Here is a 23,973-nt window from a genome sequence, read left to right as displayed (position 1 = left end):
ACAGATCATTATCTGGCATCCATGGTCAAAGATTGCCGTTTATGTAGTTGAAAAAAGTGGTGACTTAACTTTTGGAGGCCCAGCTATAACAATAAACCAACAACCAGGTAAAAAAATGTGTTTTAATTAGTAAGCAATCATTTGTGATGCAGATGCAATTATTTGTTGTAAAACACATCATTGTGACAGTTAATATGTTTTTATTTATTTGTGCACTCAGATTCAACTGGCTGTAAGCTTCCTGGAGAGTTTTTAGTTGGAGAAAAACCTCTTAAATGGACTGAGTCTCTGGCTTACTGCACAGACAGTCAAAGTGAATTTGCTTGTCCTACAAATGAAGGCCTCCAGATAGAGTTTGCCAGGCAGGTTAACACAAATAATGTTGAGGGTTGGATCGGTCTGCGTCGTAGTCTAATGACTACAGCCTGGTACTGGCAGACAAGTACAACATTAGGATCATCATCATCATCTGTGAATTACGTTTACTGGGCCAATGGACAACCACAGGGCAAAGGAATGGGATTTTGTGCTTCACTGTCCCTGAATCAAACAGATGATTTTAAATGGAAAAGTGCAAGCTGCTGTGAGAAAAAGCTTCCTGTCTGCTACAAACAACCAAAATACTTGGCTCATTTATCTATGTTACCTACAGTATACTTGTACTCTCCATAGTCTGTTTCAGCAGTAACAACATAAACAATGGCTTTCGTGGAACACACATAACTTCCGGTAAACTCAGCTAAGAATAAATAAGTCCTTTTAGAGTAGTTTATTTACAACAAGTAGATTATCTAAGTTCTTATTTCATAGCTAAAGCGTATAAAACCGACACTGATCTAACGTTGCTGTGTAAAATGTGTACTGTATACAATGTTGGGGGAATGGTCTACTCATTTTCAATATTAAAATATGTTATAACCTTAACTAAGAATTGTTGATACATCCCTCTATCATCTGTGTGTGTGCACGTAAGCGCTGGAGCGCGCTGCGACGCTTCGATAGCATTTAGCTTAGCCCCATTCATTCAATGGTACCATTTAGAGATAAAGTTAGAAGTGACCAAACACATCAACGTTTTTCCTATTTAAGACGAGTAGTTATACGAGCAAGTTTGGTGGTACAAAATAAAACGTAGTGCTTTTCTAAGCGGATTTAAAAGAGGAACTATATTTTATGGCGTAATAGCACTTTTGGGAGTACTCCGACTCGCCTGAAAAGTCCGCTCCCCTTCTCCCTCTCATAATGGGAGAGGGAGGGTGTTACTGCGCCAAGTCGAAGTACTCCCAAAAGTGCTGTTGCGCCATGGGGTGTGGCTCCTCTTTTGAGTCCGCTTGGAGGAGCGCTGCGTTTTGTTTTGTTCCACCGGGCTTGCTCATATAACTACTCGTCTTAAATAGGGGAAGCCTTGATGTGTTTGGTCGCTTCTGGCTTTGTCTCTGGATGGTATCATTGAATGAATGGGGCTAAGCTAAATGCTATCGAAGTGTCGCGGCGTGCTCCGGCGCTTGCGTGCGCGCACGCAGATGGTGGAGGGATGTGTCAACGGTTCTTGGTTGGGGTAGTGACATGTTTTGATATTGAAAATGAGTAGTCTTTATTCCTTTAACTACAAACCCAATGCCAAACTTCCCTTTACATAGCGGTGATCCATGATCAGCGTCTCCCCCGAGGAAACCAAAACATTTGTTATTTTTGACGAGGTATTTCTTCCAGAGTTTATTTTAGCCACTAGTCAGACCATTAAAAAAACAGAAACCGGCAGTAGTTGTGACCAAACGCATAACCGCGACAACGCACGTGCGTCCGATGAAACCGTCTATATAGGGTATGCACGTGATGTCACCTTCGGCAAAAGTGACTGTGGTTACGCCCACTGAGTGGCAAAAGGCAGAGCGGCAGAATTTGAGTACAGTGTGAAATCAGCGAAAACACATGGGCGTAACCGTATTCATTTTCACCGAAGGATCTTGTGTGTATTTATAATATAAGCCACTGACATTTCAGTGTATTTTTAATAACCACCTGTTCAGTGTAGTTTCTGGTGGGAAACTTTATAATCAATTATTATTAAATTATTCAAAATAGATTTGTAATGCATGCTCAAAGAAGCTTCTGTTAGATACAAGTAATGTTTGAATTAGCATCAAGACATTTTTAGCAGTTTGAAATGATGTTGTTAGTAATAAGTGAAAGATCTTATTAGTAGTGTAAAATGAAAGCAGATTTCTAAACTGTATCTTTCAATTTTTTCCAAAAAGTTGTCTGAATTTGTATAATCAGATGCAAGAACTTAAAAGCTTTACTCTATACCCATTCAGGCAGGGGCGTATCTAGAATTTTATTTTTGGGGGGGTCCCATCTTAAAATGAGGGGGCAACATATTACTTAACACCTATAAATAAAACAGCTTAACACCTGTACACATTTTAAAAAGCATATTTACTTCACCGTTTCAGCAGAACATGAAGTAGACTCAGATGATATGGATGGCACATTTTCTTCTTCTCGCTCATCTTTTCGTGCTTTTTTGAAAAAGTGTAATATTGTACTTTGCGCGCCAGCTGCCATTGTCACCAAATATTAATGAACTCTCATGCAAAGATGACAGCATAAGTTACGCACAACAACACATGACATGAGCTAATCCAATTAAGTTTGAAAACAGCTGTCAATCAGACTAAGAAATCAACATTTTCTTATTTTATTTATTTTATTTTAAGCAATTGGAAATCTGAGGGGGCGGACATGTAAATGAAGGGGCCAAGGCCCACCCAGGTCCCCTCGTGGCTACGCCCCTGCATTCAGGATGCTGTTATATTAATCTGCCTATTTGGGACTTTATTAACTTCTTTTCATGTGCTCAGAAACTATGGGAAGTTTGTTCATGTAGAAACCAGGCATAAAAGTTGAGCATATAAATACTGAAAGTAGGGTAGAGTTTTACTTCACTCTTTTCATAGCTAGGGGTGTCGCCTTACTGGGGCTTTACATTGAGGTATGATTCAATATACTGTAAAAAACACTATGCAAATAAAAATTATTTAATCTTGTTGTCCTGCCTAACTTTTTTCAACACTGTGCAAAAATTATCTTCAAAATGGTTACACATTATCAACATCAATCAGATCACAGCCCAGTCTCCTGAAAATGCATATAAATAGCAGTGTAAAACTCGTGCAATACATACGCCAAATTCCACTTTGGCGTGCATATGATACGCAAGTCCTTCCCATTCACTTAAACGGGGCATCTTTTTTTGTCGTTTTATTTATTGGTTTCTCAATTTTTTTGCTATTTTTTACCATTTTCGCTTGGGTTTAGGGTTAGAACAACTTTTTGTTATTTAAAAATGACATCCTAACCCAAACCCCAACTCTAACCCCAACTCCAAGCGACCATGGCTTAAATATGGACAAAACATAGAGAAACCTGTATATTAAATAACCTTATTAAGCAAATGTGAAATCTAACCCTAAACCCAAGCGAAAATGGTTTAAAAAAACAGAAAAAAATTGAGAAACCAATAAATAAAACGACGAAAAAAGATGCCCCGTTTAAGTGAATTGGAAGGACTTACGTATCATATGCACGCCAAAGTGGAATTTGGCGTATGTATTGCACAAGTTTTACACTTCGTGCTATTTATACGCAACCTCAGGAGACTGGGTAGCCAGATCTGTTAAAAAAGAAAGTTCAGCGACGACATCCCAAGGATGACAGCAGCAATGACAGTGTTCTTAATATGACAAAAAGTAAGTGTTTTGATTAATGCCACTAAATGAATATAACATGTCAAAGATTAATGCACAATTATAAATTTATTTAATAGATTTATATCATTTTGAAAACTTGTCATGGAATTATTGCATTTTGCGGATTTTTTTTATATATAATTAATCGTTTTTTAAATCTTTGTTGATTCATTTTTTAATTATGGATTTGATTTTTTATGTTATTATAAATTAAAGATAATACGTGAATATTTTTACCAGAAAATAGTGGTTTTCATCTTGTCACACATTTTTTAAAGAAATTAGTCAAAATGAATTTATTGCGTTTTGGAACCAAACTCTTCATACATTTATTTTTTTGTAATTCAATGTTTATTAATTTTAAGGAAAACATACATAACATTTTGCAATATTATAATGAAAATGTATTAGACCATTATTACCTCTATTCCCTTATCCATCCCGTTGCACTCAGGACTTGGACGGATAAACATGATGCAGGATAGAAATTTGACATATACTTCTCTCTTCTGAATGCCAACATGCATTTGTGTAGTGGCATCTAGTGGTGAGATTGCAGGGTATTAACTCCGAAAGCATAGAAAAAAAACTAATACATGACGTGGCGTTGTCAATGTAGCAATTTCACTGGAACTAAATACATCAATCTAACCATAGATGTGACCAGTAGCGGTGGCTGTCTTAATATATTGGTGCTCTTTCAATAAAAAAGCTGCAAGGCAATGAGACATAAAAAAATCCAATGTATAAGTAATATTTAGCCCAGCAAAAGAGTTCATTTCACTGGTTGGGGTTGACTGAAATAATCCAGATTTCTTGGTTAAATTGTAAAACCCACTAGGGTCAAACCAACCCATCAGTATGCTTTTACACATTTACGATCAGTTTACCAATTAGTTTGCAGTTGCAATTGACCTTTCGCTAAGCCACGCCCCAAAAACCGCCACAGGCAAATCGTGGTTAGGAACCGTAACTAGCCGTAGGAGGTCTGTTAAGCTTTTTTCCCTTCCCGAAACCTAAAACCCAAAGGGAGAAATGACAGACGTGGATCAAGCATGTTTAAGGCCTCATTCACAACTAAATGTCGACAGGATTAACAAAAACACCAGCTAGCTAACTCAGCACATCATTGCTTGGAAATAATGACGGTTCTTTGTTCACAGTGCATATATTTGAATGTAAAATAAGATGATTAAAGGCAAGACGGATGCTGACTGACATATTTAAAAAATATTTTTGCATTTTGTTAATAGATGGCCTACTCCAAAGTACCCCAATCCGATCGCGGCACTTAGTTCTTTAAGTGGGAGAATGTTATCATTGCAAAGTGGTCAGGCTAATGTCATGTGTTTACTCCACAAGACTTATGCTTAAGATGTTTGATTTATAATCATTAAATTATTTTCACATATTTCACTTACCCTGCTGTGCATGAACAAAGCTGTTCCTCAATTTGTGTGTTTCCCATTTGAATGTTCAACGTATGAGGCGGCTGCTGTTTGCACTGAGACATAACCTAAAGACTTTAGCTTCAATTTTGATTAAATTATTTTCTAATCTGTTGCATATTATGTTGTGTATATATCACTCGAATACATGCTGTAGTCCCTTTTGTTTTGCTCTCTCAGATATTTTACCTGTTCTTCACCAAAAATGACTAATTATCTCCTTGGGAACGTCTGACACCGGTGCATACATACCGTAATAGCAGGTGAGAAAGAGGGCAGGACTAAGTGAAGGGTCAACTGAGGCAAAATGGTTAAAATTCAAAACAAAACTTAAAAGTCATGTATTGAGTCTGGTGAATGTACAGCATGATTATTAATTGGAAGGAATTTAATTAAAAAATTAAAAATTATTCTGTCTGATGAAGCATTTAGTGAAGCATTTTGAGAAGCCAAGAACTCTTGCTAGTCTTAAACAAATCTAGTTTTTTTATGCAAACAATAAAACATTTTGAAAGTCAAATTTGTCTAAACTAAGATAAGAATTCCAGAGTAGATTTTAGAGAGAAGAGGAGAATAGAGAAGAGCAGAGACATCGGGTAAGATACTTTACTGTTGTTATTATATTGTACAACTGACCTGTATAGAGAAGCGTCTTGTTTTTTATTTATTTTAATGTCTAGAATAGAACAGTAATGAATATTCACGGTTAAATGATAAAAACAGTTATTTCTGAAATCATTAACTTAAATGAAATGCATCAGCACTTGTCAAATAACAAATGAATTTCACATTTGTAACCCTGCCTGTAAAAACTCAGCTAAAGTCTACATAAATCATCCCTACATAATGTGAATATTCTGTAAAAAAATATAACCTTGATATCTTTATGGCTGGGTCTTTACATTTTTAACCAAATGTTGGATTAAAAATAACCCAGCATTGACATTTGTTAAATTTAAACCATTCTCCCCCAGTGTTTTTTTTAGCTTTTCCGTTTGGTTTTAATTTTTGTCTTGAAGCTGCTATATTATATAATTATGCTTTTAAACAAACACTGAAAAGTGCTGAGTTATTTTCAAACCAGCGTTGGGTCAAAAAGGGGGAGAAACCCAGCTGTTTGGTTAAATTAATCTAAAAAAAAATGCATATTATGAGTTATAACAACCCTACAACCTTTAACTACTGTATAAAAAAAATCTTTATCTTTCAAAATCTTTATTATTCTTTATCTGTGACTGTATTCTGTGTTTTCTTTAACTCAAAACATTTTAGTCATTACAAATTACTTTGTTGCAAAATGACATATTTATAGACCAAGATTTGACCTAGGTAGGTTAATTAATATTTATTGATGAAAATGTTAAGAGCTATGTCAGCTGAGTTTACATTTGACAGACAAATTATTTCTTTCAAGATTTAAAATATATCCTCCTATGACCTGGCATGACCTATGACATTTTTTGTTGTTTGCACCATAATACTTAATTCTGTGTAACTGGAACCTGTTATACACAAACGTGGACAATTACACTGCTTCATGTTCAAAGAAAAATATTTGGTTTTTATATTTATTGGTTCTTCCTAACCCCAAATAGCTGGAAGAAATCTAAAATGCAAGCCAAACCTTAGGAGGTTAAGAGTGAGTACTAAATTGGACGACATTTCATTGATACATACTAAGGCCCAGATTTACTAAATGGGGCAAATTAGCACAAGAGCGCACTTCCAAAAAAGCGCCAAATGGGAGTGGTAATATCTGCGGGTTATTTACTAAAAATGTGCAAATTAAATAACACAGGCGTAACAGCTGATTTCCATAATGACCAACAATCTACTAAGACTAGCTCCTGCGAGTGACTGAATGCCTGATGAGCTTGAGTTCATCCACCGACATCTTAGCTGAAAATTCTGGGTGAATTCTCAGCTCACAAAGCCATAGTACACTGAAAAGAACCGGAAGAACCGACAAAGAGCTTGTGAAACACCTGCTATTGTGTGACTTCTCCTAGTGACTGCAAATAAAAAAATAACATGGCTTGGCAAACATAACATGGCTTTGAATAATATGCTCCTCAGACATACCTTTTGTACCACTCTCTGATGTCTCTCTTATCAGCAACAATTGTAGCTATTTCAAGCTGATAATAATGCTAATAAAGCTAATAATATCACACATGCAAACATTAGTAAATCGCATTGCGTACATCGTTTAAATAATATCCTACTAAATTTTGCCTCTTAAAACTCTATAAACTCCTAGAAATGCATGCAATAAGGTCAGTCTCAAAAATAACTAGACCACACATTTTCAGCGCTAATTATCCACTGCGGGTCTTTAGTAGGCCTAAATCCTGCCAGTCGTTATTTGATGTCAAAATGATGGTTTGAGCTGGCGCAAGCTGTAAGGAAATCTGCCCCCTAGACTGTCTTCTTCTAAATCTCTTCTTCCGTCTCTAACCTCGGGGTGCAGCCAGCTACAGACGCCATCAGCGCCATCTAGTACCGTCGGGGAGTTTGAAAAGAAACAAATGAGTCTTGGCCCAAGATCAGATTTTTTTGCATGAGTGCTTGGATGTGCTGCGTGAGTGCTTGTGAAATAGGCAAAACCGTAGTGTGAACTTAATAATTATAGGTGCATAACTGCATATGACTCAATTTATTTAAGTTCACAGTGCTCGGATGTATGTGTTTTAAAACTAATGCAAGTGGTTTACTTGGATGGTTTGAGTTGAGTTGACTTTTAGGTTTTACAGTGTATTAACAAATATTGCATATTTCCTTTAATAAAAACGCTTGTAATTGTACACATGTCATATGCTGTTCTTGTTGCATTTGCACAGATGTCCTCAACACGTCACGCTGGCGTGACTCTAAACATTGAATAATCCAGTTTGTGTAATCTAAGGGTGTTTTTACACCTGCCTTGTTTAGTTCGGTTGAATCGTACCGTTTGGGCAGGTGAGAATGCAGCAATCGAACTCTGGTGCGCACCAAAAGCGGACCAAACAAGCAAGTGGTCTCGGTACACTTTCAAACGAACTCTAGAGCGGTTTGTTTGTGGTGAGAACACGATCCGAGATCCAACCAACCTAACTGCAAAAGTACTGCGCATTTGGACTAAACCAGCTGCCGTAGTCAGCTACGCAGTGCATTATCGGATGAGGAAGTGTTTGTTGACAGTTTCTATTAGCAATATTAGCACAATGACAGATGGCGGAAATACCTGGATTTGCGAGGAGGTGCGGGCAGAGCCTCAGAAATGTGATGTCTTCGCCGTTTGTGGTGCATTAAAACGTTGTTTTCAAGCCGCATCTGCGATTCATTCTGAAAATGAAGGGTTTGTCTAGTGCTGTATGCAAACTATGTATAACAACCACGGAGACATAATTACAGCGCACAGCCATCTGTCCATAGTGTCTGCTGTATTATCCATCTTTTTGTTTACTTCCGGGGTTCCGTTGGAATTTCGCGCACATTGATTCTGTCCGATCGAGAAGCAGTTTAGGAAATACGTTCAAATACATGTGGCAAATGAGTGATGTTGATCTTATCACATGACATAATTTTGGTCCGTTTCAACTGGTTCGGATCAGATCAATCAGTGTGGTGTGAAAAGGAACCAAAACTGCAAAAAAAGTTACAATGTATAATTTTTTGCTGTTGGTGCGAACCAAATAAACCGAACTACAGATGTGAAAACACCCTATGAGGACAAAAATCGTGCAATGTATTCCGGGCTTTATAAGATCATTACCTTATCACACTGTGCGACATGTATCGTTTAAACTCGGGTACGAGAGGCATGTAGACTGTACGATGATGACAAGGGAGGCTTCGGCGGCTGCATCACACGTTGCGCAACGTCACCAGCATGCGCTCGTGGTAAACAAATACCGGCGCGCAGGTCGTAGCAGCAAACACACTGTGCGGTGATCATGCCGAATTTCTGACACTGCCAGAAAACTATCGTAGGCTATCTTTGGACGCAAGACCGGGAAAACGTCCGTCTTTTAACCTCTCTCACTGTATGACGTAGGACCACCGATGGAGAGCCACGATCACAGAAATCGCAACGATAGTTTCACGATGGCAATCTTTCGTCTGAGACGGCCAATTATCGTGCAGTGTATCCCGGCCTTTAGTCAGTGTAGTGGAATAAAAAGCATTACGTAGTCAATTTCACAGCAACTGCATCAGCACTGAATACCTGAGGTAATTGTATTACCTCAGCAATGAGCTTCTCCACAATGTCATCTGTCTTTTCAAATGCGCGCGCACTTGAAGTTCAAATAGAAATCGTTGGCTGTTAATGGTTTATTGTTTATCAGTTGTAAAAAAATTGCTTAAGAAAATAATCCCGACGATACCCTTCAGTGTATCTTTATGGTTATAGTTGTGGTGTGAACTCCGCTATTCTCGTTAATATTTAATATTTCTAAAACAATATTTTTATAGTTATCGTTATAATGTGAACAGCTCTTTGTCTTTCCTTAACTTGTACAGAGCATTCAGATTGAGCTCAAAACCGAGATACAGTCATGTTTGGAATTCTTCTGACTGTATCCTTGTTTAGTCAAGGTAAGAGAACATTTTTACTACTCTAAACTACTTTTAACTACTTTTTTTTTAACGAAGCATTGCTGTGTTTGGATTGATGCCTGTGATGATCAATGGCATTTTTAACACTCTTTTCAATTTGAAGGTCTTACAATAGTAGGCTATGGAAAAAGTTTCATCACAGCATTTCCAGAAAATTTAAGTCAATTTTATCCAAACACTTCAAGAAGTCTGAGAGTCACCGCCCTCCATGACGGCACTTTTGTCGACATCTTCTACAACGGCAGCAGCACACCAACACAGACGATACCAAACCTGATGAAAGGCCAAACTGTAACTGTGGTGTTTCCAAAATCTGCTGAAGTATATCAACTTGACAACTCAACACAATCTATCCGAATTAATAGTAGCAAAATCATTGTAGTACATTCTGTGAGTACTGCAAATTTTACGATTAATACAATCTCGGCCCAGACCAATATTGTTCAACCTGATGAAAATCTCGGGATGAATTACCTGATCCCTTCACTGAACTACACAACCTTTCTCACAACGTTTGGCATATCCCAGTCAACAACATACAACTCATTCAGACTGATCATCATCAATGCTGAGGACACAGAAAACAATATCACGATAGTCAAGAACATATCAGACAAAATTCAATTAGTAAACTTCACGATCCCATCATATCAACTCATCCAGTTGCAGGCTGATGCTTCACTGATGATGGTTAACTCGAGTTGTAAAATAGCTGTGCTGCTGACTCACCCGTGTCTACATAAAACAAACTGTACATGCAGCATGATAGTCAATCAGATTCTTCCTGTGAGACTTCAGGGTCAGAACTTTGTTGTGCCCTTTGTTCAAGGTATAACCCAGAGACAGTTATTTATGACATCAAATGATGAGGCAAGCTCACTATCTCAAAACAATAATCAATTGACTCCTAGTTCATCAGGGTATCTGTCACTCTCGGATATGAACAATCAGTATGTAACCGCATCAAGTAACGTGTCTCTCAGACTGATAAGTCCAGGACTTTTCATTGAATTGATCCCAGAAAACCAGTTTGCTGCGTGCTACATGCTGCCGTTCTATTCAAACAGCAAGTTGGCAGTTGTGATAGCTAAAACTGACAGCACAGCTCAAGTGGGCTTAGGTACACACACGATTGTAACCTCTGCCTGGTCTGTGATTTCTAACACACAATACTCTAAAGCTGAAATAACTTCATCAGACCCATTGGCCCTTATCTGGACTACAAGCTCAAAGATTGCTGTTTATATAGTGGAACAAAGTGGTGAGACAATTTTTGGAGGCCCAGCTATACCAATAAATGAACAACCAGGTAAAAAAAAACATTTTGTTTGAATTAGTAAGCAATCATTTGTGATACAGATGCAATTAATTGTTGTAAAACACGTAATTGTGACGGTTAATATTTTTAATTTATTTATGCATTCAGGTTCTGGCTGTATGCTTCCTGGAGAGTTTGTAGTTGGAGATCAACCTCTTAAATGGACTGAGTCTCTGGATTACTGCACAAACCCTGAGAGAGGATTTGCCTGTTTTATAAATGAAAACCTCCAGATAGAGTTTGCCAGGCAGGTTAACACAACAAATGTGGAGGGTTGGATCGGTCTGCGCCAGAGTCTAATGACTACAGCCTGGTACTGGCAGACGAATACAACATCAGCATCATCATCTGTGAATTACGTTTACTGGGCCAATGGGCAACCACGGGCGAACAAGATAGAAATTTGTGCTTCATTGTCACTGAATGGTACAGATGATTTTAAATGGAAAAGTGCACGCTGCTGTAAGAAAAAGCTTCCTGTCTGCTACAAACAACCAAAAAACTTTGGTCCTTTGATTATGATTGCTACAAGATACATTTCTTAGGATTTTGTGTATATTAATATTATAATAGCAGAAATATCTCAGTGTATTTTTAATAACCACCTGTTAAATGTAGTTTCTGATGGGAGATAGAAAAATATTTAAAGTAGTTCGCTTATAATCAATTATTGTTAAATTATTCCTAAAGCAACAGTATGTAGGATTGTGGCCAAAACGGGTATTGCAATCACAAAACTTGTGGCTAAAACTGGTACTGCAATCACACAGCTGGTGGTCAATACACAACATGACAACATAAACATCAGTTGAGGGCTGCAACTGCACTTTTTAAATGACTGTTGTCAGTGATATAAATATTTGAAATGAAAATGATTTCTTAATGTCTAGTGACATATCAAGGCCATTTTATGATTAATTGGTATAAATTTCTTACATACTATTCCTTTAAACATTAATCAGGAGAAATAGATTTGTAATGCGTGTTCAAAGACGTTTCTGTTTCTTCCAAAAAGTTGTCTGACAAACAAGTCTGAATTTGTATAACCAGATACAAGAACTTAAAAGCTTTACTCTTTACCCATTCAGGATACTTTATTAACTTCTTTTCATGTGCTCAGAAACTATGGGAAGTTTGTTCATGTAGAAAAGTGGAGCATAAAAATACTAAAAGTAGTGTAGATTTTACTTCAATTTTATCATATAGGGGTGTTACCTTACTTGGAGCTTATGATTCTGTAAAGCTAAAACAATACATACTGTAAAAGTATGCAAATAAAAATTATTTAATCTTCTTGTCCTGCATAACCTTTTCCAATATGCATAAATAGTTTTAAAAATGCTACTAATTCAGAGCAGGCTACACATTATCAACATCATTTAGCATTTAAAGAGGGAATTTCACAAGACTTTTTAAAGATGTAAAATAAATCGTTGGTGTCCCCAGAGTACATATGTGAAGTTTTATCTCAAAATACTATATAGATAATTTATGTAAAAATTGCCACTTTGTAGGTGTGAGCAAAAATGCAAATGAGTTGATCTTTGCACTAAAATGCACTGCTGTGGTTGGATAGTGCAGATTAAGGGGCGGTATTATCCCCTTCTGAGATCACAAGGAGAGCTCCATTTCAAAGACCTATTTTTTCACATGCTTGCAGAGAATGGTTTACCAAAACTAAGTTACTGGGTGGATCTTTTTCACATTTTCAAGATTGATAGAAGCACATAAAAAGTCAGATAACATTCAAGATTAAGTTCTATAAGCTTATCCAGTTTTAAACCTTTTAAAAATAAGAAAACAATTCTAACTTTGTATTACTGTAAACTACATTATTAACTATTAACAGTGTTAATAATGTCATTGTTTTGCAAAGGTAACTTCTCTTTATACAGTAAGTTGATACACCACAGTACCTGTCAGATCTTCTGCACCTGCCGTCTCAGTCTAGAGCTCTTAGATCTGTGGCCGGTTGCATAAAACTTTCAGACTAGTCTTAAAAGTTAGTCATGATTTTTTTTCTTCAAGACTGATCATAACTGTCTTAAGAATGTTACATAGAAAGGTAGATTGGTTTAATTTAAATCCAAATAATAAGACTAATTAGCCCTAACTAATTGCTAGTTAGTCAGAATAATTCTTAAGACGCAGTCTTAATGTCACGGCTATGTTTATGCAACCGGCCCCTGGAGATTCTGATTTATTGTTTGTCCCTAGAACTAGACTTAAAAACAGGGGTGACAGCGCCTTTGCGGTCATTTGTCCGAAGTTATGGAACAGTCTCCTGGCCCAAATAAAAGCTACCCAAACTCTTAGAAAACTTATTAGAAAACTTACCTTTTCTCATTGGCTTTTAATGTCATTTGAATTTCTTACTGTTATTTTATTTCATATTTTAAATTATTTTATCTAATTTTGTTTCTTGTCTTTGTAAAGCACTTTGGTCAATATTAAATTGTTTTTAAATGTGCTATACAAATAAACTTGCATTGTATTGTATTTGTCTGACCTACACTATAAGAAGGATGTTATTTTACACATCTTTTTGTGTTATGCTTTCAACACATTACACTCTAAAAATCTTCTGCTTCTTATGCAAAAAAAAATAAAACATTTTGAAACTCTAAATTGAGATGAGAATTGCAACACAGAGTTGATTTTAGAGAGAAGAGGAGCATTGAGAAGAAGACTCGAGCAGAGACATCGGGTAAGATACTTTGCAGATGTTATTGCATTGAACGTCCATTTTACCTAGCGTCCGTTGTTCTGCGTCCATTTTTGACCCACTGCTGGTTTAAAAACAAACTCTTTTTAATAGATTAAAACATGATTTTCTCTTTATCGTCTATAAAACTTTATCTTTTAAATGTTTTATCTTTCTTAATCTGTGACAGTATTCTGTATTTTGTAAATATGTAAACTATGGATTAAAAGTGTGTTTAAAGAAAAACAAAGTCCCTTAGTTTCCGTACCATACCAAAGTTACCTTATTTGGAACCGTATTTGGAAGATCAACTCGCATTGCAAAACTGACAGGAGTTAATATTGTCTTTACTATCTTATCAATACAAGCTTAAATACATTTCTGGTCTAAAAAATGCAGATGACCAAGTCAATCAATCAACTTTGCCAGCGCAGCTTGAACAGGACGTAACTGTAAGGTAAGGATTACTAAAACATTAAAACCATGTCTGCATTCATGATTGTAGAAATAAAAAAAAAACTTGCGTTTGAATCATAAATCATTTAGTCAATAAACTCTTTAAATATGAAATCATAGACTACTTACAGGCTGTGAGTCAGAAGCGGCAGAATAATGATAATGACCGTTGTGTCTGCAATTTGCTGTAATTATGCAGCTGGTTGCCAGTAACTTGCTGTAGAAGATAAAGACTGAAAGTGTTTCATGTTCATTTAACTTTGAACAAACTGTTGACAGTAAATAAATTAAATGTAAAATCTACAGTAAGTTACTGTCAGCTAGTTGCCAGTAATATCCAGTTATACTGTAATTTCTGCAGACATTTTTACAGTGTGAGTTTGCTGTAATTTAGATTGGAAGCAATAACTCGCGTCATCATTTACGTTGGGATTTGTACCTTTTGCACATTGTTAACATGCACTAATGCACACTTATACACCAAAGGAAAATTTAAAAATGTTAATCAGATAATTGGTGCCCTTTCAATAAAAAAGCTGCAAGGCAATGAGACAGAAAATAATCCAATGTACATCAGTAATGTTTAGCCTAGCAAAAAAGTTTCACTGGTTGGGTCGGCTGAAATAACCCAGATTTTTGGGTTAAATTGTAAATCCCACTCGGGTCAAACCAACCCAGTATATTATACACAATAATGAGCAGTTTACAAATTACTTTGCAATTGCAATTAACCTTTCGCTAAGCCACGCCAGAAAACTGCCACAGGCCAATAGTGGTTTTGCAACCATAACTAGGGCAATGAGGTCTGTCAAGCTTTTTAGTGAGGGAAACATGCCAAATTGTGCATATGGATTGTGTAAATCTGATACCTGGTGTCCTAAAAGTTTAGACGGGGTGGTGGTATTTTTTCCCTTACCGAAACCTAAAACCCAAAGAGAAAAATGACAGACGTGGATCAAGCATTGTTTAAGGCCTCCACAACTAAATGTCGACAGGATTAACAAAAACACCAGCTAGCTAACTCAGCACATCATTGCTTGGAAATAATGACGGTTCTTTGTTCACAGTGCATATATTTGAATGTAAAATAAGACGATTAAAGGCAAACGGAGGCTGACTGACATATTTAAAAATGTTTTTTTAGCATTTTGTTAATGGACAGCTTACCTCAGAGTACCCCAATCCAATCGCGGCTCTCCCGCCGGGTAATTCTTTAAGTGGGAGAATGGTATCATTGCAAAGTGGTGTCATGTGTTTATTCCACAAGTCTTATGTTTAGAGTTTTTCACAAATTTCACTTACCCTGCTGTGCACGAACAAAGCTGTTCCTCAATTTGTGCGTTTCCCATTTGAATGTTCAACGTATCGGCTGCTGTTTGCACTGCGACCTAACCTATAGACTTTAGCTTAAATCTTGATTAAATTATTTTCTAATCTGTTGCATATGTATATCACTCGAATACATACTGCAGTCCCTTTTGTTTTGCTCTCTTAGTTATTTTACATGTTTGCCAAAAATTACTAATAATCTCATTGGGAACGTCTGACACCGGTGCATAATACTGTAATAGCAGGCACAAAAGAGGGCGAGACTAAGTGAAATTGAGGCAAAATGGTTAAAAATCTAAACAAACTTTAAAAATCATGCTTTGAATCTGGTGAATGTACAGCATGATTATGTATTGCTAGGAATAAAGAAAAATACGAAAAAAATACGAAAACAATTATTCTGTCTGATGAAGCATTTAGTGAAGCATTTTGTGAAGCCAAGAACTTTTGCTAGTCTTAAACAAATCTAGTTCTTTTTATGCAAACAATAAAACATTTTGAAAGTCAAATCTGTCTAAACTAAGATATTTCCAGCAGAAACTTGATTTTAGAGAGAAGAGGAGAAAAGAGAAGAGCAGAGACATCGGGTAAGATACTTTACTGATGTTATTATATTGTACAACAGACCTGCATAGAGAAGCATCTTGTTTTTTATTTTTTTTACTGTCTACAATAGAACAGTAATGAATTCTCAGTTAAATGATGAAATCATTTTATGAAATTAAATGCATCAGCATTTGTCAAATAAGAAATAAGAAAAGTTTGAGACTTGTCAAGATTTTAAATTATTTTTTAAGAAGAAAATCAGCAGAATCAAATACTTTTCAATGAAATGAATCATGGCTATATAATTAGGAAAGACTGGAAGTGTTGTAACACCTTTTGTTTTAACACATTTGTGACCCTGGCTGTAAAAACTCAACTAAAGTCTACATAAATCATTTCCATTTAGTTTTATTTTTTTCTTGAAGCTGCTATATCTTACAATAATCCTTTTAAACATAATTATTATGCTGGGGTATTTTTCAAACCAGCATTGGGTCAAAAGGGAACAAACCCAGCTGTTTGGTTAAATAAATCTAAAAATGTTTATATTAACCCAATAATAAGTTAAAACAGCCCCACAATAATTATCTACTATATAAAAAAAAACGAGAGGTGGAAAGTAACAAATTACATTTACTCACGTTACTGAAAATGAGTAGTTTTTTGTGTACTTTCACTTTTTCGAGTAGTTTTTAAAATATGTACTTTTACTTTTAATTATATGTTTTGTTTGAAGTATTGTACTTCGCTACATTTTAAATCAGATCCGTTAATGAGTATTTTTTTTAAATAAAGACGCGCAACGGATGATTGATGGGCAGAGGAACGTGCAAAAAGAACCATGGAGACGGACGAGACAGGCGCGCGCCAATCCAGACCCGCCTCAGTTCAAATCTTATGAAAGAAACCCCTGGTCATATTTAAGTGACCACTTTCCACTGACGCGAAGCAAGTGTTTCATTCCTATGAAAGGTAGGATTCATGCTCTCGAGTACGAAATTGCAGACCGGGTTTTACCGCTCATTTGCACAACGCGTTTTTAATACAATGCGCATTATCTTCCGCAGTTTAGCAGCTTCGCGTCCTCGTGAATGCGCAGGTCATTAGACATGAGAGAGAGAGAGAGAGAGAGAGAGAGAGAGAGAGAGAGAGAGAGAGAGAGAGAGAGAGAGAGAGAGAGAGAGAATAAAGGTCTGACATCAGGTACCCAGGTCAGAGAAGCTAGAAGACAAGAAACGTGTCAAAAGTATGACATGGCACTCATCTCATTATATGCTCATTTAAACTATATATATAGTTTAATAAAATAATGTATGTTACCAGCAATACATCAATTACAACCTTACTATAGTGATTGTATTTACAAGCTGCGGACCACCTTCCGAAGTGCATAACTCACATGTAAAATCATTAAATAATTCCATAAATGTTTCTTAGTTTAAAAAAGCTTTTTATTTTATTAACTTTTTGTTATTGCACTTTAATTGTAAAGATGTTCCTTCAATTAAAAATAACTAGTTTGAGATTTATATTCCCTTGTCGTTTTTTAGCTATACTAAAATCCTCCACCTCTCCCCGCTGTAAAAAAAAAGTAACTTTTACTCTGAGTAAAGTTAAAATGATTTACTTTTTACTTTTACTTGAGTAGATTTTTAGACCAGTAACTTTACTTTTACTTAAGTAAAATATTATTAAAGTAACTTTACTTTTACTTGAGTACAATATTTTAGTACTTTTTCCACCTCTGAAAAAAACATTATCTTTCAAAATCGTTGTTTTTTATCTGTGACAGTATTCTGTGTTTTTTTAACTCAAAACATTTTAGTCATTATAAATTACTTTATTTTGCAAAATGACATATTTAGAGACCAGTGTTTAAGATTTGACCTTGGTAGGTTTGATTGATATTTTTTGATTAAAATGTTATGTCACACTAAATGTTCACACGCACAAACAAATAATTTCTTTTTTAAGATTTAAAGTCCTCCTAAGATCTGTAGTGTCCACATATGTGGACATCACATTTTTGTTGTGTGCACCATAATACTTAATTCTGTGTAATATTCCAAAAAAGCGCAGATGGGAGTGGTATCTACGTTTTATTTACTAAAATTGTGCAAATTAAATGACAAATGCACAACGGCTGATTTCCATAATAACCAACAATCTACTAAGGCCTAGTCCACACGGACATGGGTATTTTTATAACCGTCAGTTTTTTCACGCGGTTCAGCCGTTCGTCCACACGAAACCGCAGTATCAGGGCACTGAAACCGAGCATATTTGAAAACCCCGGCCAGGGTGAGCTTTTTAAGAAACCCCGGTTACAGTGGTGTCGTGTAGAGAGTCAAACCGGGGGTTTTGCCTTGCGACGTCAGAGTGTGCGCCGTTATCCACTGTGTTTGACGTCAAGATTGTGCGCCGCTGACTGCTTTGTTGATGATTCTGTGCAATGGCGGACGTATCTTGCTAATTATAACTGTGCTAACAGGGCTTCTAACATGTATACAGATAGATGCTCAGTTATCTCACTATATTGCGGAACACGATTTGGATTATATCCCCGCCTGCTGGTGTGGCATGCTCTTGACAGCGCTTGATAGCATGCTTTTGCCTTATCGTGTGGATGAATATTTAATTTAAACCGAGCACGTGTGGACGGGATTTTTTTTTAGGGAAAACTCCGGTTATAAATATACCCGTGTCCGTGTGGACTTGGCCTAAGAGCAGTGCAAATTAGTTCTGTGTCACAAATAAGCAGAGCTGCTCCTGCTTTTTTGACCCAACGCTGGTTTTAAAATAACCCATCATAATAATTATGTGTAAAAGCATAATTATATAATATAGCAGCTTCAAGAAAAAATGAAAACTAAATTGAAAAGCTAAAATAAATAAAAAACAAAAAACTGGATGAGAATGGTCTAAAGTTAACAAATGTCAATGCTGGGTTATTTTTAATCCAACATTTGGTTAAAAAGGGAAAGACCCAGCCATAAAGATATCAAGGTTATATTTTTTACAGAATATTCACATTATGTAAGGATGATTTATGTAAACTATAGCCTCTTTCACACAGTAATTCCAGTAAATTACCATGAATTTACTAGAAAGAATTTACCAGTAAATACAAAAATGTGTTGTTCACACACGCAGTGACGTTCCGTCTTTTTTCCAGTAAGACATCATTCACACATCAGTATCAAAATACCGGTAAATTCGGTGAGAAAACGGAAGTTACCTCTGGCACGCAGCGAGCTCTGTGTTGCATTTGAAAACAACCACGGTCCGTATTTTGTTGTCTTCACGTTTGTGGTAAACTCTGACAGTCGCGAAGTATTTTGTGACCAAACAACATTGCATTAGGGGACGTCAAACCGAAAAATGCGTCTTAAACAACAGTACTGTTTGCATATTAGGCTTCACAGAGGGTGTGCTGAGGACGTCGAAAATTCATAGATGGTAAGCTGTTTTAAACAACTTTGGTAAAGAAATGTGGACGTAAACTTCAGGTGTGCTCGACTTTCAAGCAGCGTGTGTGTGGACACGCTGACACCTCTGTAAACAGTGCGGGGCGCGTAATCTGTATTAAAACTTTATGATTGGCCCGAAGCTGTCAGTCGTCCGTTCTAAATACCGGTAATGTATATTTTTGTGTTCACACATAGCGCTTACCGGTAAATTACTGGTAATCTTACAACCTCTCTTTCTGGTAAATTGGCAGCACTGATTTACCGGAAAGGTTCTGTTTACACATGACCTGCTAACTGCAATTTACCAGTAAATTATCAGCAAAGACTGTATGTGTGAAAGGGACTTATAATATGCTTTTTATGAAGGAGGCAGCCTCTAAAGGCCATGAAGCGAACTACGGTCTAGCCTACGGAGGGAGTTGTGTCACTTGCTGTTACCGCCCACTACGCTTGTCAGCGGGATACAACAGCTAAGACCTATCAATCTTCAAAAACAAATATGAAGCCAAGCCAGATATTTTTATTTATTTTAACTTAAAAAAATATACAAAAGCAAAACGCACAATATTGCAGCAATAATATTAATTCACATCACTAAAACATCATTTACAATAGTCAAACAGTCACACGGACATTTAATTTGCAAAATATACACTTTTATTTAACTACAGCTTTGAATGTTTATTTTAAAATAACCAGACATCATGACAGACATTGAATTTTGGGAGGCTTGGGAAGCTTGGGCTGCAGAAGGGACCAAGGCATGTCCGAATCCAATGTTAGGTTTACTTCTTGACTCCTTCCTGACTACTACCTCCATCGTCCTGTCCCACAATTCTATGCGTGTATGCATAGCGGATATAAACAGCAGATGTCCTCAACACGCGATGTTGGCGTAATTCTAAAAAGTGAATAATTTAGTAGTTTGTGTATTCTCATATCTTACCTTTTAGCGTAGTCAATGTATTATAATAAAAAGCATTACAATTTCACAGCAAGTGCATAAGCGCTGGATACCTGAGGTAATTTTATGTTATGGACCTCAGCAGCTTCTCCCTTTTAAAATGTGCGTGCACTTGAAGTTCAAATAAATTTGACCATATCGTTCATTGTATCTTCATGGTGATAGTTGTGATGTGAACTTCGCTATTCTCGTTTAAGATGTCTAAACAATATTTTTTATAGCTGATGTTATAAAGTGAATGGCCATTTGTCTTTTCTTTACTTATATACAGCTTTCAATTTGAGCTCAAAACCGGGATACAGTCATGTTTGCAATTCTTCTGACTGTATCATTGTTTAGCCAAGGTAAGAGAACATTTTTACCCTCTGTGGGTTTTTTTGGATGGAGCATTGCTGTGTTTGGATTGATGCCTGTGTGATCACCCTTTTTAATTTGAAGGTCTTACGATGGTGAGCTATGGAAAAAGTTTCATCACAGCATTTCCAGAGCATTTAGGTTTCTTTTATCCAAACACTTCAAATACACTGAGAGTCACCGCCCTCCATGACAACACTTCTGTCGACATCTTCTACAACGGCAGCAGCACACCAACACAGACGATTTCAATCATGCTGAAAGGCCAAACTGTAAAGGTTGATTTGAATAAATCTGCTGAAGTAACTACTCAACTACTCAACTACTCTACTAAATCTATTCGAATCACCAGTAACAAATACATTGTAGTACATTATTACAGTAGTACAGATTTTACGAGTAATATAAAATCTGGACAGACCAATGTTGTTCAACCCAATGAAAATCTTGGAATGAATTACCTGATCCCTTCACTGAACTACACAAACTTTCTGACAACATTTGGCATATCCCAGTCAACCTCCTGGTCCCCAAAATACAACTCATTCAGACTGATCATCATCAATGCTGAGGACACAGAAAACAATATCACTATAAAAAGGGACCTATCAGGCGAAATTAAATGAGTGAACTTCACGATCCCATCATATCAACTCATCCAGTTGCAGGCCGATGATTCACTGATGATGGTTAACTCGAGTGATAAAATAGCCGTGCTGCTGACTCACCCGTGTCTAGATAAACCAGGCTGTACATGCAGCATGATAGTCAATCAGATTCTTCCTGTGAAATTTCAGGGTCAGAACTTTGTTGTGCCCCACATTCAAGATATAAACAAGAGACAGTTATTTATGACATCAAATAACAAAACAAGCTCACTATCTCAAAACAATAATCAATTGACTCCTAGTTCTTCAGGGTATCTGTCACTCTCGGATTTGAACAGCCAGTATGTAACTGCATCGAGTAACGTGTCCCTCAAACTGATCAGTCCAGGACTTTTCATTGAATTGATTCCAGAAAACATGTTTGCCGCCTGCTACCTGCTGCACTTCTATTCAGTCAACCAGTTAGTGATTGTGATAGCTAAAACTGACAGCAGAGGTCAAGTGCAAACAGATACAGGCCCACTTAACCCTGGCTGGTCTGTGATTTCTAACACGCAATATTCTATAGGTGAAATAAGTTTAGCAGTCTCATTGACCATTATCTGGCATCCAAGCTCAAAGATTGCTGTTTATATAGTGGAAAAAAGTGGTGACTTAATTTTTGGAGGCCCAGCTATACCAATAAACGAACAACCAGGTAAATAAATAGTAAGCAATCATCTGTGATGCAGATGCAATAAATTGTTGTAAAACACATCATCATGAAGGTTAATTTTTTTATTTGTGCACTCAGATCCAAATGGCTGTATGACTCCTGTAGAGTTTGTTGTTGGAGATCATCCTCTTAAATGGACTGAGTCTCTGGCTTACTGCACAACCAATCAAAGTGAATTTGCCTGTCCTACACATGAAAGCCTCCAGATAGAGTTCGCCAAGCAGGTTAACACAACAAATGTTGAGGGTTGGATCGGTCTGCGCCATAGTCTAATGACTACAGCCTGGTACTGGCAGACAAATACAACATCAGCATCATCATCTGTGAATTATGTTTACTGGGCCAATGGGAAACCACAGGACAACAAGATCGAACTTTGTGCTTCACTGTCACTGAATCGTACAGGTGATTTTAAATGGAAAAGTGCTAAGTGCTGTGAGAAAAAGCTTCCTGTCTGCTACAAACAACCAAAAAACTTTGCTCCTTTATCTTTGTTATCTACAGAATACTCTCTATAGGAACTTATGTGTATTTTTAATAATACCTGAAATATCTTAGTGTATTTTTAATGACCACTTGTTGTGTGCACTGGTAACATTTATTGTAGTTTATAGTGGGAGATACAAAACTATTTATGTAGTCCAATTATAATCAATTATTATTAAATTATTCAAAATAGATTTGTAAGGCGTGTTCAAAGACGTTTCAATGACAATTTTTTGTAGTTTGAAATGATCTTGTTAGTAATAAGTGAAAGATCTTATTAGTAGTATGAAATGAAATCAGTTTTTTAAACTGTACCTGAATCTTTGATTTTTTTTCTTGAAAAGCTTTCATCTTTCCATTCAGGATGCTTTAATATTAATCAGCCTATTTGTGACTTTATTAACTCCTTTATATGTGCTCAGAAACTATGGACGTTTTTTAATGTAGAAACCAGGCATTAAAGTTGACCATATAAATACTGAAAGTAGGGTAGGTTTTACTTTACTTTTATCATAGCTGGGGTGTTACCTTACTGGGGCTTTATTTATGTTGAGGTATGATTCTGTAAAGCAAAAACAATACATAGTGTAGAAAACTCTATGCAAATAAACATTAATTTGATTTAATTTTGTTGTCCTGCCTTACTTTTGCATAACACTATGCATAAATTATCTTTATTTTTATAATGCTACTAATTCAGATCAGGTTACACCAGAGGTGGAGCACTCGAGTCAAATGACTTCACTCGACTCTGACTCGAGTCACAATTTTCAGGATTTGCTTGATTAAAGTATGAAAATGACTTGACTTTGACTTGAGAACAAGTTACTTGAGACTTGACTTGACTTGAACGTAAACAAATAGCAATAAAATTACTAAAAAAAAAATTTATTGTGACGTCAGCACCACTAATCAGCGTCTGTGCCTTTAATGCTGCACAATTCAAACCACCGTCAAACATGGCAGACAGTACAGTTGAGCTCCACAAATAGTCTCAATTGGCTATAAAGACTTTGAACTGGACCGTGCCAATAAAAAAGATTTGCAGGATGCAAAATATGCAACGCAAGAATATCCGACAGGACAACCACAACGTCAAGAACCACAAGGAGAGTTAAGAAAGTCATCTCTTTATAGACAGTTTCACTAAGATCTACAACGATTACTAATGTAATAAATTAATCTTTCCTGTTTATCATAATTTGGCCTTTTAATATTATGTTT

At 36.4% G+C, this 23,973-nt stretch overlaps 1 protein-coding gene across 1 annotated transcript; it reads left to right on the top strand.

The window, feature by feature from the left end:
• Window positions 1–5,766: 5,766 nt before the first annotated feature.
• LOC129448980 (uncharacterized) lies at window positions 5,767–12,291 on the top strand. Its single transcript, XM_055211716.2, has 4 exons — window positions 5,767–5,796; window positions 9,704–9,778; window positions 9,903–11,108; window positions 11,226–12,291. Exons 2-4 carry the CDS (start codon window positions 9,739–9,741, stop codon window positions 11,660–11,662), a joined length of 1,683 nt encoding a protein of 560 aa, XP_055067691.2. The 5' UTR covers window positions 5,767–5,796; window positions 9,704–9,738; the 3' UTR covers window positions 11,663–12,291.
• The last annotated feature ends 11,682 nt before the right edge of the window (window positions 12,292–23,973 follow it).

Source organism: Misgurnus anguillicaudatus, chromosome 10, assembly GCF_027580225.2.
Source record: "Misgurnus anguillicaudatus chromosome 10, ASM2758022v2, whole genome shotgun sequence".
Taxonomy (NCBI): Eukaryota; Metazoa; Chordata; class Actinopteri; order Cypriniformes; family Cobitidae; genus Misgurnus; species Misgurnus anguillicaudatus.
This window is presented reverse-complemented; position numbering and strand designations above follow the sequence as displayed.